The following is a 16,524-nucleotide window of genomic DNA, read 5'->3' as shown; positions in this document are numbered from 1 at the left end:
TAATTCAGTGAGAGACCCCCAACTCCTTGCAGAAATTTATTATTGAAACAAGTGCTTATTTCTTTAAAAAATTCGGATATTACTCATTAATTCTAATATCTATCAAGAATTCTTCTGCTTCTACGCAAATCTTCCCTTTAGCCTTGGCACATTGAACTGGAAGCCGCGGAGATCTGTTTTTCCATAAATTGTGGTGGTGAGGGAATTAAATTCTCTATTAGGAACATTGTTTTGCCCTTGTTTATTATTTCTTTGTACACTATTTTCTTTTCTGCCAATTTTTAGCGTAGCAATAGTAGACATAATACCAGATATCACATTTATTGGCATATCACTACAATGAGTCTATGTCGATGCATGAATTTCTTTTGCTATTATAATACCTAATTTCATGTTGGCATATATCAAATTCGTGTTGATTTGCGTGGGCATGTGAATGATATGCTCTCTGATTTCTTGTTGGCATGCTCTTATTTTGGTCATTGTAGGATCTTGATTATTTGTTGTGATTGATTGGTCGCTGCTTTTATATATGTGGTTGATTAAGTTGTATGAAAAAAGGAAAAAAAAAAAACAACTTAACTAGGGGCCGTGGGTTTATGATTTCTTGTTCCTTTGATTTTTCTGCTTGAAAATCATCTAGGATGCTCTTGAAAAAGGGATCAGGGAAATGTTTACTACTTGTTGATTTTGAAATGCTGGAGGATCATTTGACATGATCCGGGATATCGGTTGCTGAGACGGGCCTTGTTATCGATATAGCATAAAAATGAGCCATAGTTTTTGCAACAAAATATCGTTTCCATCAACTTAGCAAAAAGATTAACTGAGTAGCAGCTAATCATCAATTTGACCAGCCTTGTGGGTTGGTTAAGTGGTGGTTATTACATTTTAACTTGTGCCACCCACGGCTACCTATTCATCATCAAGAAAAAACAAGAAGAGGAGTGCACAAACAGAAACCAACAGTACATTCATCAAAGGATGGCCGATGGCCATCGATGCTCTCTCTGATTGGTGCACAATTGTTTATGCTTTCTTTCACACGCATTACTTGTATCTAACACCAATAACCATATATTATTAGTGGGGCAAAACTCATGTTGAATAGGCAAGTTAGAAAATTTTGGTATAAGATGTTGGCTATACTTACTGCTGTTAGTCTACCAGACAAGAAAGGTTTAAGCAGCTTATATTCATCTGTACAAACAAGCTTTAGGACTTGTGTCATCCTTTTTAAAATGGCTTGTCTAAATTTTGTTGTTAGCTTTTTATAACCTCGTACAATTGATTTTTCAAAAACTGGTACAACCTTTATAACAAAACCGTGCATGTCAAAGTTGGCACCTTCAAAAGAAGCCCTGTTCTTCCCATATCAAATTTGCGAACGGTGTAACCAATTAGTTTTGGAGGTAAGTGAACAGGACAAATGAATTCCTTTCTTCAGGTTCTTTAGGGTTCTTAACCTACGGATTTTGGAACTCCTTAAAGGAATTCAGAAAAAATCATGAACAAACACTCTAAGCTTCGACGACATGTCAGGAAAAATTTTGTTTAAACTTCACAAATATCTGAAGACTCGGTTCAGACACTGGGCTTACAAGAAATTGATGCACTTGGACGCATAAGAGCTAATAACCAGCGCCTTGGAAGACTTTTCTTCATAATTATTTAAAATATAGGGATTCTCACGGATGAGCTCACAAACGTGCTGCACTGAAATCTGAAGCCTTGTTAGCACAATAAGCTTACAAGAGCTTATCCTCATATGTTTATTTCCATACCAATTTTTAATGGCTTGTTGTGATTCCTTTCGTGCAGATTGCCACGCTTCTTGCCAATGGCAATGACTTATATCTTCCCTGAATGAAGAATCCTCGACCAATGTCCGGTTCTGTTCTTTTTTTCTTTTTTTTTTGTGAGTTAAAAAAAAAACTTTGGGGTCTAACAATATTGACAGAATGTTAGCTTATTTTCAAATATTTCAATCTTGCATCCTCCCTCCATTTTTATGGTTATATTCACCTTCATTTTCTAGGTCTTTCCTACTTAGCTTAGGCTTCCGATGACACTTATAAGTGTCGTCTGTCTCTAAGCTTCTGACGATACTTACAAGCGTCGTCTTAGTTAACTTATTTGTAAGATGACATTTATAAGTGTCGTTGATCATTGGGATTTCTACTTCCGATGCTTTTAAGCATCGTAATATACCGACGTTACTAACAAGCATCGGCAAATTTTAGCGCAGTGACTAAAATACCGGCACTTCTTTCTAGCATTGGCAGATCACAGTCTGAGAAGCCTCTTTTTTTCTGTAGTGTATTGATGAACTTGGTCTGCTCCTATCTTTCTTGTGTTGATGCAACCTATCCAAGCGAAGAGCAGGTCTGATTTAGGAGGATCTCTAGACCATTTTGCCACTATGAGCAAAGATGAACTGGGTGCCGGGGCAAAATCCACCATATTGAGAAGTCAAATCATATGCCCAACTTTAAGAGGCCATAACTTGGTCTACGACGTCCGATTGAGATAATTTTTTTTCTTTTTAAATCGGATGGCTTTTTTAGATTTTTTCAACTTTAGGTCAACTCTCTGGGAGGTTGAATCGGGCTGAAATTCTATTATTTGGGCTCCGAAACAGGCTGGTTAAATCGAAACTTTCTTTTTCAAAAAAGACTTTGACTAGGCATTATCTCCCAATCTATAAATAATTAGGTAGAGTGATAGCAGATAAAGTTGATGTAGAAACCGAAATATATCTTCTATAAAATTTTAATTTTTTCTTAATTATTTATATTAATCATATTTATTTTGGAAGATCTAGTCATATTCGAACTAGAAGAGAAATTCAATCTAAATTGTGAAAGAGATGACCTCATTAACATTATAAATAGGGGTTATATACCTCAATTTATGAGTTGTAAAGCATCAATGAAAGGAAAATGGACTCAAACCCTACTTTCACAATTCTTCCATCTTCTTCTATTTTTTTTTTTGAGAAATTCGAGTCAAGCGGGTTAAGAAAAATCTACCTTCTTTCTGATTGAATCAAAGTCGGCATGCACCATATTTGATCGCTTCTTCCAAATCTCTTTCTAAGTCATTCTTGAGTTCATCTCTTAACTTTTGCTCTTCTTCTGACATAAAATTTGTGTTCAAAACACCCTAGATAGAAAGAATTATCATTAATATCGAAGTGGTTCGGTAGAAGCATGATTAGAATGGTACAATACCAATGCTAGCTTAACATCAAAAAATAAGGATGTACTGTTATCATAAAGGAAAAACCTTGCCATGTCACCTTGTGTCATTAAAAAGTAGAGATGTTCCGTTAATATCAGCAAGCAAAGATGTGCAACATGTTGGTGTTTGTACGTCAGCAAACCATGCTTATACTGAATAGGTTACAGAAACAACTACTTTAGTCCAAAAGTTGACTTTCATGACACCCTAGTCTTTAGTTTTTCAAGAATCATTAAGAAATCCTTGATAGTTAAAACCAATTTATTTCATTATCTTTCTTCTGAACTTTTTACTGCTTGTTTCAGAAACCTTCCACATACTGGCGTTTTTTAAATGGAAAACTTGTATCTTCAAAAGCTTTCTTAATTTTTCTTCAACAATTTTAAAAATTAGGTTGCATGTTTCATTAATGTAATGCAACGATCAGTCTGTATCGGAGTGACGGAAGTTGAACAACAAATTTGGCAACTTTTTCCTTGAGCATACTGTGTCAAGACGTGTGCTTAGACAAGAATGGCAAGGAAAAAGAATTTGAAATTAGCAAAAGTTTATTGCAAGTACTAAAGGATCAGATATTTACCGGCTCCCTATATAATTTCATGAAAAATGTATTGACTGAAAATTTCAATAGCAAGTTTTAAACAGAAGTAAATAACAGCCAATTGCATGTTAGAATACTAGAGAGGGGGAAAAAAGGAGAAAGAAGTAAACTCCACCAAAAGATCATGTCATGTTGAGTTGCAATGAGTTCGATCAAGCTGCTTGTCCTTCAGACCTGAAACTTCTACCAAATGCATTCGAGGTTTCTTAGTTCATTTCAGAGAAAAGGGCTGATAGAAAAGGAAGAGAAAACTAACCTGGAAACTGTTCCATGTACTATAATTCAGACATACAAATGTCTTTTCACTCTGCATTGTGCTACTAATATTTATAAGTCTGACTGTTCAAGTTAGTCCCTTTATTATAGTAGAGTTAAGTAAATAGGTAAGATGTTACATAAAAAAAAAAAAAAAAAAATTACACTGACAGGGTTAAGAGGTTAGATGAGAGATTTTAAAAGATTGAAGTGCTGAATTTTTGAGCACCAAAGCTCTCCTTGCTGATTGCTGAGTCCGTTGGAACTTCAGTCACAGTCAAAAGACAAATGACTGAAGGTGCTGTAGATGGAAGTAATAAAGAACTGAGTTTGGTTGCCCTTAAAGCACAGTCCCATGGATATGTTTCACATTACCTTCATGTTTGGTTGGAAAGGCACCTACTTTTTTTTTTAGTCAATAATATCCCAGCCAATGTCCCGGCCAATATGGAGGATATTCTATTTATATCAACTGAAATAGTTAGTTTGAGATTGTTAAAGCTGATATATATTGTTGATTCATTCTCTTATAATTTAATCTTTCAAGATTAAATTATAATTTAATCTTAGAATATGGAGGATATTCTATTCATTCTCTTATAATTTAATCTTTCAAGATCTAGTTGTCAATCAGTTTGCTAGTTTTCAAATTTCTTATAGGTATGCATAAAAATAAACCTACGTGAGTTGCTAAGAAAAGACTAATGTTTTACGGTCATGCATGGGTAGTTATACGTCGAAGGAAATCGATCTCAAGGTAAATTGTCACCATAGAGGCTCCCTATTTAGGCCTTTTCTACCCACCTACATAAGTATTAGTTCAATGACATACTTTCGACTTTTTGATCCCTTGTCACTACTTCATACACCTGACATTCTAAAATGAGTTAGGGCTTATAGTGCAATCATCCCAGCTAGTGGCTAATGAAAATAGAAGCCTCTCTAACACCAATACGTTCAGGATTTAATATAGATAGATAATCAATTTTATTTATGTGACTAAAAAGGCAAGGTAACCTTAAGATTTTTTAGCTAGTCCATGTGCTTCACATTTTAAAATGATTTAGGGCTTATAGCATAATCATCATGGTTAGGTGGGCTAATGACAAAGGAAGTCTCTCGAACCCGATAGGACTTAATTTGGATAGATAATTCATTCATACTATTATCTCCCGAAGTCCAAGCCCCTAGCAAACCCTAGCCGAATGTTTAGAACTTGATTTGGATAGATAATCCATTCATATTATTATATCAGGGAGTTCAAACCCTAGAAATCAAATAATTGAGTAAGTTCATGCAATCCTAAGTTGAAGTACAAATGTGCAATGAGATCCAATGGACTCTGCGTATGGCATAAACCTTTCGTCCAAATGGCTTCACTCCCAAAATAATCCGTTTTTCACCCTATCGAACAACCAGGGTGTCAACTGTTGATTGGTAAGCAAGGCTGTCTGCTGTTTACCCTAATTTACGGCCTCAAATCGAGATGGATTTCAGCGGAGCCGGTTCAAATTAACCGGACAGTCGAATTCCAGACTGTCCGTGCCGCCGGGCATGATCAGACCGAATCGAACCCGTTCCTTTCCCCCTAATAAATCCTTCTTGCCTTCTATTCTTCCGTTCTATTTCTTTTTCCGAGGACGATCGGTGTTCTTCCGCTGCTTCTCATGGCGAATTCACTCTATGGTTCCGGCGCTCTTCGATCCAGGTCTCTCCCTCCCTCCCTCTCTTTTTCGATCTTATGGGAATTCCGCGATTTTTCTTCCACTGAATGACCTATAATTCCCTAAATTCGCTTCTTGTGGGGTTGGTATCGCAGGGAAGGCCTCACCTCGAGGCCCGCGGCTAGCTCGGACGAGATCCAGTTGCGGATCGATCCGATGCACGCGGACTTGGACGAGGAAATCTCCGGCCTCCACAAAAAGATTCGGCTGTTGAAAGGCGTGAGTCTTTCTTTTCTTTTACTGATTTTTTTTATTGAGTTTCTGTCGATTTTTGCTTGTAATTCCATATGGTAGATTTGATTTGATTTCTCTTCTCGATCCTTTTATATATGTTGGTTTTTGCTGCACTCTTCTTGTTAGATCCCCGGATTTAAAAGAAAGAAGGGAAAGTTAGGAACCTAAAGATTCTTGGAATCGACAATTAAACCTTGGATTGCTAATCTGAATTGAGGATGTTGTTTGTGTTTGAATATCTTAGCGTTAATTGTGGCCACATATGTAATCACGTGAATGACTTATTTCGTTTATTATTGGTTTTTGTTATGCATTGTAGTTGGTATGGTTCAAACAACAAAATGGTTTTGCCAGAGGTCTGCAGAATTGAGAGATTTTTTGACTCGGGACTATATTGTCGAGTGCTCCTACCATTCCTCAAATTCATCATGGTGATTTCTTCCTTGAGTGCTTAAAACTAAACTTCACCAAGATTCTTCTCTTCCTTGGGTCTTCTTGTGTCTCATACCTAGAATGAAAAACATAAACAATTATTGCTCATGCATTCTCAAGTTGAGAGGTTATGGAGCATCTTTTACATGTTCACGTTCACATGATGTTCCCTCTTTTCAGTTTTGAGAGTTTCAAATCTAAAAGTTTGTGTGAGAAGGTGAAATCTTAACAGCATTAACCTAATACTATAGATGGTAAATGGTTGTTTTTGCATCTTCATCTTTAACCATCTAAACTATTATGTAGTTTCCTCTGATTAAAAATAATAAAGGAAATAATCATTAATAGAATTAAAAGACAAGAAAATTTTTTTTTCCTCATCTTCTTTTCTGAAAAGAGAAGATGTAAGGCGTCAAATTATCAATCTAGATACTGTTTATGGAAGCAAATTTTTAGGCTTATGATTTTTGATGGTAGTATAGTGACCTTACCTTTGTGAGAGTTGTTGATATTAAAATCCCAAAGCATAGCAGTGGGATGAATGCAGCATCGTTGCTTGGATAAACAACAATGTGACTCTGGAGTTTGCGCATAGCATGATCAAGTTCAGTATTGGCTTGGGGTCGCATACTTGGAGCAATGGGAAGAATGTTGTATAGTTGCATGGCTAAACAACAATGGTCAGAGGCACTTAGGTGTATAATATATATAATATTAGTTAGTGACATCCTATTGACATGCATATTAGAAGCATCAACTTGGGTCTATTCTTCTTTTTTTTAAATTCAAGATTTAAAACCAAATTTGACAGCATTAGCCCATAACTTTGATACTTGGATAAGTGGGAGAGGGTAATCAAGGACCAGGGAGGAGGTCATGGGCATAGAGTTGGTGGATAATGTTGTAGGGTTAATGTGGCAGGGTACAGGAGGCATATTACAAGAGGTAGAGCAGGAGATGGTTCAAAGAGGTGTGGGATAAAGAGTGTGGAGAGAAGAGGTTAGCATGAAGTTTTGGTAGTTGCAGGTTGTTTGTGTCGTGAAAGGCAAGGTTCGCTGTTTTATACCAAACTCCGTACCAGTGCCACACTAGCACAACGTCGGTATGGTATGGTATGAAATTTTTTTGGCATATTGAGTGTCGGTACGCCACTCGTACTACATACCGAGTACCAGTACCAAACTGGTACGGTATGCCCATACCATCTGGTTCAGGCCAGTACGATGTACCTTACTAAAAAGAGTAGGTTGATGGGGCCAATAAAAGGCGTGGTAGTGTGAACATCATTGGTGACTGCATAAAGGGGATATGAACAGAGCCATGGTTAAGCGTGTAGTTTTGGGGAATGAGGAATGGATTTTTGGGTCAAAAAGGCTGAGGGATGTGGCTTGGAAATGGACCTTTTTTTTTCTATCCTGCAGCTAGGCATGGCTTTGTATTTGGCTTATTATCACTTAGATGATAGAACATTCTCTGAGAGTGGAAGTAATTATTAGACTGTTTTAAGTGGTTGCAAGCCAATTGGTTAGGATGGTCTTTAGTTGTACACACAAGCCAGGAATTCAAGCCCTGGAATTGACTGATTCTCATTATATGTGTGGAATACTTCACACTAGATTATATCTGCAGAATTTTAAGATGCTTCCCAACAATTTAAAAGCTCTTAAAGAGTATATATCAAGCTTAAAACTCTGGTTAGTTCAATCCACGAAAAACAAAAATTAACCAAAAAGTGGGATTTATTCTAACTTTATGGCCTGCAAGGGCAGATCCGAGAAATCCATGTAGGAGGGCAGAGTATGGAATTTTGTCTTGAATACCATTTTGGTTAATCGTAATTATAAAAAGTTCATTAAAAAAGAATAAAAATAATTGTTTACATTGATTCAGAGCATAAACTGCGCATTGGCTCGTAGTAGCATTTCAAGCATTTGAATTCAAGATGAGAGATTTTGGAAAAGACTAATCTGGCAAACTCACTTCAAATTGCATTTCATTTTACATGATCAATTACTATTTGGAACTATTCATCTTGAGAAGGCAACAATAGAATAACTTGATGAGTTGGAGTTAATTATCAACTGCCATGAGTTGGTGAGTGCAGAAGATGTGCAAATGAGTGGTGACAAAGATGAATTTTGAGGGGAAGTCATAGACAAGGTTATCAAGGCTTAAAAGGAGCCCTAGTACTCCTTGTGCTCAATCCATTTCCTGGCCTCAAATGAGAATACCTTTAGCTTGGGCCCTTAGGCTTGCTACTTCATGAAATAGATGATGTTGGTTGGGATCGAAGGCTACAAGAATTGGCTTCTCTTTGAGGAGCTTGGGAAGGGCTTTTTTTTTGTAGGGGGGGTGTGGTTGTAATTTACGTGACTTCATTAGTGCTTCCACTTTATAATGCACTTTTCTTGTTTCTGTCCCTTAAAAACAGAGAGAACTGAACTTAGAAATATGTAATTTAAGATCTTAAACATGGGAATCTATATGAACCTTTGGAGAGTGGACATGTATTGGAGACATGTCAGGTTGACCGGTCATTTATCTAAAGGAATTTACTTATAGTAGCAGGATAATAAACTTTAGGAAAGGAATTTGGGACAGAGTGTTGGTACAATTGGGACTATATTGTGATCAATCTTCTTGAATAGGGGAAATTCTAGGGGTAGTAGACCTACATGTGGGATTGGAAAGAAGGAGTGAGAAGAGGGGCCCAGCTTGTTGGGCATGTATTGAAAGTGGGACTGAGGAAAGAGTAAATGGAAGCAGGACTGACTTGCATCGATTCCACATAACCCTTCCTGTGATGGCCCATTTAATTTTGTTCAACACATGACTGTTTTGGTTGAGGACATCATCTCAAGGTCATAGCCTGTCTGGTACTTTCCAAAACTACATCAATTTAGCAATCATGTTTTTCCGAGAAAATCATGTCTCCTTTTCAGCTCCTGTATGAAGACCTGCCAATATATATGTGCTCAGAAATTGTTATCCTAATTGCTCATTCCACATTTCTTGTTCTTAGTAATTCTTTTTATTAATTATGTCATGCATTATTAGTACTCTTCTTCTTATGCATCAAAAGTTTCAGTTTGAGAAGTTTTCCGTTTTCTTGTTCGCAAGTATTTGACAAAACATTTGCTCAAATTTGACATTGCAGGTAGCTCAAGAAATAGAAACGGAAGCAAGGTTTCAGAATGACTTCATATCTCAATTGGTAATACAAGTATCAACTAAGTTGTTTGTGCATTGAATGATCCTACTCAACATATATGCCTATTTCTCTCTTATTGGATTGCTGATTTTTACATTTATACTTTAAAATTGATTACGAAATTCACTCTTATACTTGACAAATAGTATAACAAATAAAATTTATATATTTCTTGAAAGATTAATGGTTTTTTCTTATTGCATTTCTGATATTATAGATTATATATTATTAAGTAAAGAGAAAATCTTTGATTGATGGGTATTTATATTATGTTCAGATATATTTTGCTTTGTGATGCACGTGAACCTTTATTGTGTTTGCTTCCATTGTTGGCTGTTTGTAACAATCAACCTGTATTCCTATGAGATGGAAAATTTTAGTTGTTCATTTGCAATATATGCTGGCTCCTCAATAAATCAAGTGGTAATTTTGGGATCTTTGTTTTTCATGCCATCATCATATGTTTGACTTGTGTGGACTTCTAATAAGTTACCTTGTTTCACCTGGTTTTTAAAATTTACCTACCTTGGTATCTTGTTTAATTTTTTGGGATGGAATGTATATTGATTAACAAAATAGGGCAATTGTGATTCAATTTGTTGAGTGTGACTTATGCATAAAAATCTTAAATATTAACATTTAGTTGTGATATTCATATAGCAACAAAATTATATAACCCAAAAAAAGATCAGTCATTTGGCCAGGGAACATTGAATATGAGAAATACCTTATGTTAAAGAATGGTGACAAATGATTGAGAAATCTGTCTCAAGTGTTCAGGAGGAACTTCACATCTTCTGTCTCTTGTGATTGCTCTGTCTAATGGTTGCCACTTGCCAATATTTTTTTTTATTTTTTCCAACATAAAGTTTGAAGCATCCCAACATATGCATCGGATTTAGTGGCTTGCAAGGTCTCCTTTGCTTTTATGTTCATGGAGGATTCTCATTGAGTCCATCTGTTTCCTTTGAACTTCAAAAGTATTGCTTTATGGTCAAGTAATTCCAGATCATTTTTGCGGCACATGAGCCCATGTGCATATGAGTGACAAAGTCCATATATCATCTTCATATTTTTTATTCTTTTTTTAATGTGGGAACTTGTCGGTTATAAAATGATAACACATGCATTTCTCGCGTTCTTAAACAGCAAATGACTCTTATAAAAGCTCAGGCTGCAGTGAAGAACAATATGAGGAGGATGAACAAAAGCATCATCCAGCAGGGCTCAAACCATGTAGTCCATGTCATCCTGTTTGCTCTCTTCTGTTTCTTTGTAGTCTATCTGCTATCCAAATTCTCTAGAAGATGAGGAAAGGAGATGTGAGAGGAGATGGGAAGGCAACATGAATGAGGATTTGATGCTTCTCCAGTTTTCATTGTATTACTTCGATGGAGTTGTTGAGGTAACAGTGGTGAAAAATAATTGGACGGGTGGTGGCCAGCATTGAGACCTCAAATGTTGAATCATGTTAACCTGAATAGGGACATATATTATCCTATAATTAAATATATGAAAGTAGCTCAGATCCATAGTTGCTTAACCTTCCAGTTACAGGTGCTTTTATTGTTTTTAGTTGTGCGCACCAACTGAATCTGGCTGTCTCGAAAGAATATTTTTCCTGTACCTCTATCTTCGTGAAGTTAAAAATGAAATATAAATCTGGAAAAGTAGAGGCTTACAGAAAAATGTTAGGTTATAGGACATGCAACAGGAGACTGAGAAATGAGGACTGTTTCAGATTTGGCTATGATTAGTGGATGCAATTCCTTGTATTAAAGTTCATCAAGAAACTATGAGGTATGTTGCAAACTGAGTACATCAATTGCATCTAAAACTTGACCTTTCATCTTGCTTGCTCTTTCGTTCTTGGTTCTCTTGGAACAAAAATTTGGAGAGCTACTTACTAGATGTCGAAGCTAAAGCTATATAATAAGAAAAGGTGTGTGTGTGTGTGTGTGTGTGTGTGTGTGTTTCGCCTATCCTGCAGATTTTCAGTAGGAGTGCATGTGGTTGCTAGAATAAGAATTTGGCAGCAGGTGCAGGAATTCTCATCACATGTTAATGCCAGTATTCACACTATTTTGGAATTGGAAGTATAAATTGTATTCCAATTCCCGGGTTGACCTCTTATATATTGAGGGAAAAGCCTTGACAATAACGGAGACAAATTTTAATCACGGAATGCATTTTCACATGCACATGAATGAAAGATTTTCTGATAGATGGAGAAAGAAGAAAAAAAAAGGTAAAATTATGCACAGAGCTGATGTTTCCCAATATTCAGTAAGAATGCAAACACAAGCCGATATCTTGCCCTGGGTTTCCATTAAGTGTCATAACCAAGCCTTCAATTCCTTTCATTCGAACTTATGTTCAAGTAGCCTATACTTGATGTTCTATAAGTGAATTCGGTTGGAGCATTCGGGCTAGCTACATTGGCAAGAACCTTCTGCAAGCGGTGTCTGAGCGTTTCTTTTGAATGCTTGCTTCAGCTTGTGCTCCTTTACCTCATTAAGGACCCTTGCTGTCCAATTGGCGAAGAAGGTCTCATCATGCCCAAGCTGGCGATCCTTGTAGAATGAAAAGCACCGACGTGTCTCGTTGTGAGGGCAATGATCGCCTTGGGGATCATTCCATGCCCCTTGGTGCTTCATCCCTGAATAGCTAGCGATCCACCGAAAAACGTACTGCCCCACACCTGCTAGCTCTAGCCATCCTTTGGGGAAGAACTCCATTAGGCTGCTGTTCTTGTCCATGAAGAACATATTGGTCAGCTGAGCCCCATGAGTAGAGGCTAGGATGTCCGTTTCACTCAGTAATTTCACCTGCATCAACCGGTGTAAAGATGAATCAATCGATCAAAACTTGTGATCATAGCCTCCAAAACACCTGAGAGACGGAGTCAAAGACATGGATGATAGAACCGGAACAATATTGGTGATATAGAGAGATGCTTATGAACTTTTTGCAAACAAAACTTGCCTAAACTTGTGAGATAATAAGTATTGTGATTCATACAAGGAGGAGGATAGATGTATCATGGTACAAGGTTAGGTCTAGAAGCGACTACTTCTAAAGTAACATAGTTGGATCGACCAAATAATAGGGAAATATACTAGATACGTGCATTGAAGATCCAAGTGTGTTGCTGCGGATGGGGTGGCTTCTTATATGGCCCATCACTCCAAAGGTGTTATCTGGGCAAGACATGACTTTATACCGTCTTCTTTATATTTTCTGCTTCTTTCTGATTTTATGGGTTATACTTATACCCATTGTGTGTGAATCGCCAATGTACCAAAAAAAAAAAAAAAAATCCAAGTGTGGGCAAGAAGAGGGAGTGGCTTCAGTTTGTGTCTAAGATTGTAGAAAGAAAATTAAGGAGTATCTGCACCTTGGTGGTTGACAGGTTAACTAGCAATCTATGATTAGCGTGTTCATGGAGGATAATTAATCAAACAAAAAACACCGACCTGATCGCAGAATGTCAAATTATTAGGCCTGGCAACCTTGAGTTGGCACGCATCCACCCTCATGCACTCCCTCCCAAAGATCCTTATAACTGCCGGCTCGTCCTTAAACGACCTGGCCCCCGTCCTCAACAGCAATGTAAGCCTTACGGCATTCAAGCCTCCAACAGCCGTGCTAATCCCGCAGTAAGCTCGAGCCTTGCACCTCATCATGTCATACACCTCCTCCCTCCTCTCCCTCGCCATCGATCCCTCGTTGTGCCTAAACACCACTGCCTCCTCAAAGCAAATCGGCCCCTCTTGGCTCTTCTCGAACCGCTCGATCGCCACCTCCTGTCCGAAGACTGCCTTCATCAGGGCTGCAACCCACGGGCCCATGCGCGTTCTAAGTTCTCCTCTATGGTACAGCACCCACCTTGCTGGCCTAACGCACCCTTTCCTCCGGTGCCATGCCACAAATGGCACCACCGCCGATAGCCCATGCCACAAGTTATCGTAGTCGTAGTACGTATCCGACACGTATGTCAGGCCCGAGAGGAGCTTCGCGTTGCGCGGGAGGGCATCCGGCGGTGCCAATGTGTATGAATTCCTCGTGCCATTCGATGGGTCGCTGCCCGCCAAGCACAGAAGCCGACCGTCCCGCTCCTTCGAGGGGAAGTGGAGGAACTCGGTCTCGCCTGCCTCGTAGGTGTCGTTTAGGGAGCTCATGAACCAAGTGTTGCCCTCCATGGCGGTTTTGGCGAGCCGGAGGTCTTTGAGGGGGAGGAATGTAACGGCCGGTTCCTGGAGCTTGGGCTTTGCGAGCGAGTAAATTAGGTTGTGGGCTTGGTGAGGAAATGGCCATGAGGGGGAGAAGAGGGAGAAGGAGAGGGGGGTCTTGAGTACTGCTTGGATTAGTGTTGGGATTTGGAGGAGGGCGAGGAAGGTGATGAGGGTGATGAGGAAGCAATGGGAGCACTTGGAAGACTGGGTGGAAGTGGGGAAGCCTCTTCGCTTGGAGAAGCATTCTGTGGGTATGCGATCCTGAGCTGGAGTTGATCGGCGCATCCTCAGGACTATGCCTTCTAGTGTTGTGAGGATTTCCCCTACGGGAGATTGGAGAGGCTACTGTATTTATTGGATACGGGCGTGGTACTGTTGGAGTCGTTGTTGAGCCCTGAGAACTCTCTGTTCTCTTCCTTCTCCTTGGCTTGTGTGGTTCAGTCGCGTTGAAAGACCTAGGTGGAGTAGTAAAGGTGGAAAGCTTAAAGCTGTGAGAGATAGAGAGGGCACGTTTGGGGGGATATGAATGTGATAAGAACTAGAAATGGAGAAAGAATGATGCGTGGGATGAGCGAAAGTAGGAGGGAAGATGCTCTCACTAATTTAAGTTGTCAACTGCCTAACTATATAATAGAATTACTTAATAACTACGTAATAGAATGAAAGAAGTACTATCTGATGTCTTCCATGTGAGTTCCGTATGTAAAGAAAATATAAAGAAATGGTTTTGTGGAGTAGAACAGAAGATTGATTTTCTTGGATCAAGTAAAATAAGGGAGCATGGTTCCAAAACTGCCAATAATGCAATAAGCTTGGAGAATTTGGATCGGGGTTGCCACCCTATTCGATTTGTGTACTTTAAAAAACAAAAAAAATGGGTGGGTGATGCAGACGACTTGAGGCTCCACGCGAGTTGGACTAGACTGCCTTAGCATTCCCACTAACCAGACTACATTAGCATTGCATGCGTTGTGGTTGAAATCTGGCCTGTGGGTGACCACATCGGAGAAAGCCGAGAAGACACTGGCCGGGACGGAGAAAGCTGAGAAGACACCGACTGGGACGGAGAGAGGGAGCCACCTCCTGTGTTTCGGGGTATTTGCATAAAACCTTGGCCGTGGATTCCAGCAAAGGCCCTTCGACGGTTAAGTTAGCAGAGTTTTTGGAGGGGCTTCTGAGTATTTTGTATTGCTTTTAATGGCTTCTAATCGCCTACCAAAGGACTTTCCCTACTCCCTTTTTATAAGGTGAGGATGACGGCCGTTACCTGAAATCTCGGGCTGAGATGTGATCAACTGGCCAATAGTTGGAGATGACGTGTGTTGGCAGGTGCGGCGGGGTATGATCCTTGATAGGTGTGGCAGAGTATGACCCTTGACAGGTGTGGCAGAGTACGATCCTTGGTTAGCGCGTCATGGCGTGGCCAGCAAGTAATGGTTCGTAGAAGGGGACTGGCCAGGCTGGGATATTCGGCCACATATGTTGGCGTGGGCATGCGCGCAGGTACGGCTGCGAGCGAGGTCAGGCAGGCTTGGAGGCCGCGACATGTGCTTGACGAGGTCGGCTCGGCCTTCGGCAGGCGGAGGTCGGCCCGGCCTCTGGTAAGATTGGCTCGACTTTTGGTGCGCTTAGATCGGCTTGGCTCTTGATGGGACTGAGGTCTGGCCTCTGGTCGCTCTGAGGTATGTCGGCCAAAATTGGATGACTCCATGCTGAAGTAGGACAATCCATTTGCCTCCCATCGACCTGCATTGAAGTTTCAATTGGTGTTTTCTTCATCCTTTTTCTTCACAAAAGAAAGATATGCGTCCGGCTCATTTTAGACCAACTTGTGCTGAGTTGAAGAATCTTTTGGTTTTAAGTAGTCGATCATCATATCCATAGCAATTTTTAGATGCCTCTCACTTATAGCTTTTTAAACCTTAATATCTTGGTCATTTGTTGGGTGACTGAAACCAAGTTGAACCTAGATCTTGATCAAATATGGAAGTTAGAATCATAAAAGAATGATTGAAAAATCTGGATCGTTATATCGATATATCCTAATCAACATTTTGGGGTATATCAAATAATTGGGGTTAAGACACCAAGGGCCAGGATTTTATGTACACCTGCGTCAGAAATGCGCCTCTACTGAATAAAGCGACATCTCAACTTTGTATGCACATATTCATCTTTCCCCATAGTCTTGTTCCGAGTAAGATATTGCGAAACACGTCACTTATTAGAAAAAAAAAAAATGGAAACCTCGAAAACTTCAACCTCAAAGTTGACGGGAGTAGTGCATGCGAAGGTAATAGACCATCCTCTCCGATAAAAAAGTATTTGCTGCCCAAATCTAGCAATCAAAGTGCAGCTCGGGGCAGCATGCGAAATTTAAAAGAGCTCCTGAGTAGAATTGCACATTCTATCCTCTGATTTCGACTCTACTGCCCATAGAAACTAAGCACCTAATATTAGCGAACGAATTCTGAAATTGGAATTATTTCAAGGTGCCATTGACCATAAATATTCGGAAAAAAAAGAGGTTTTGTTTTTTAATAATTAAGCGATGCATGCAGTCCAATAGAAGATGCGAAGCACACGCGA

The 16,524-nt window shown here is 39.2% G+C and overlaps 2 protein-coding genes across 3 annotated transcripts; one reads left to right on the top strand and one right to left on the bottom strand.

The window, feature by feature from the left end:
- The first annotated feature begins 5,631 nt into the window (after nucleotides 1-5,631).
- On the top strand, nucleotides 5,632-11,275 carry LOC103711010 (bet1-like protein At4g14600). 2 transcript variants are annotated; one of them, XM_026806214.2, is made up of 4 exons: nucleotides 5,632-5,806; nucleotides 5,915-6,042; nucleotides 9,647-9,703; nucleotides 10,850-11,275. In XM_026806214.2, exons 1-4 carry the CDS (start codon nucleotides 5,767-5,769, stop codon nucleotides 11,009-11,011), a joined length of 387 nt encoding a protein of 128 aa, XP_026662015.1. In that variant the 5' UTR covers nucleotides 5,632-5,766; the 3' UTR covers nucleotides 11,012-11,275. The 2 variants fall into 2 exon arrangements, with proteins under 2 accessions (XP_026662015.1, XP_008795196.1); XM_008796974.4 differs by having other exon boundaries at nucleotides 5,633-5,807; nucleotides 5,919-6,042.
- A 712-nt stretch (nucleotides 11,276-11,987) lies between these two features.
- Nucleotides 11,988-14,477, bottom strand: LOC103711030. Its single transcript, XM_008796999.2, has 2 exons — nucleotides 13,177-14,477; nucleotides 11,988-12,528 (listed from the first exon to the last, which is right to left on the bottom strand). Exons 1-2 carry the CDS (start codon nucleotides 14,218-14,220, stop codon nucleotides 12,130-12,132), a joined length of 1,443 nt encoding a protein of 480 aa, XP_008795221.2. The 5' UTR covers nucleotides 14,221-14,477; the 3' UTR covers nucleotides 11,988-12,129.
- Between the last annotated feature and the right edge of the window lie 2,047 nt (nucleotides 14,478-16,524).

The sequence above is a fragment of the Phoenix dactylifera genome, unplaced genomic scaffold, assembly GCF_009389715.1.
Source record: "Phoenix dactylifera cultivar Barhee BC4 unplaced genomic scaffold, palm_55x_up_171113_PBpolish2nd_filt_p 000139F, whole genome shotgun sequence".
Classification (NCBI taxonomy): domain Eukaryota; kingdom Viridiplantae; phylum Streptophyta; class Magnoliopsida; order Arecales; family Arecaceae; genus Phoenix; species Phoenix dactylifera.
This window is presented reverse-complemented; position numbering and strand designations above follow the sequence as displayed.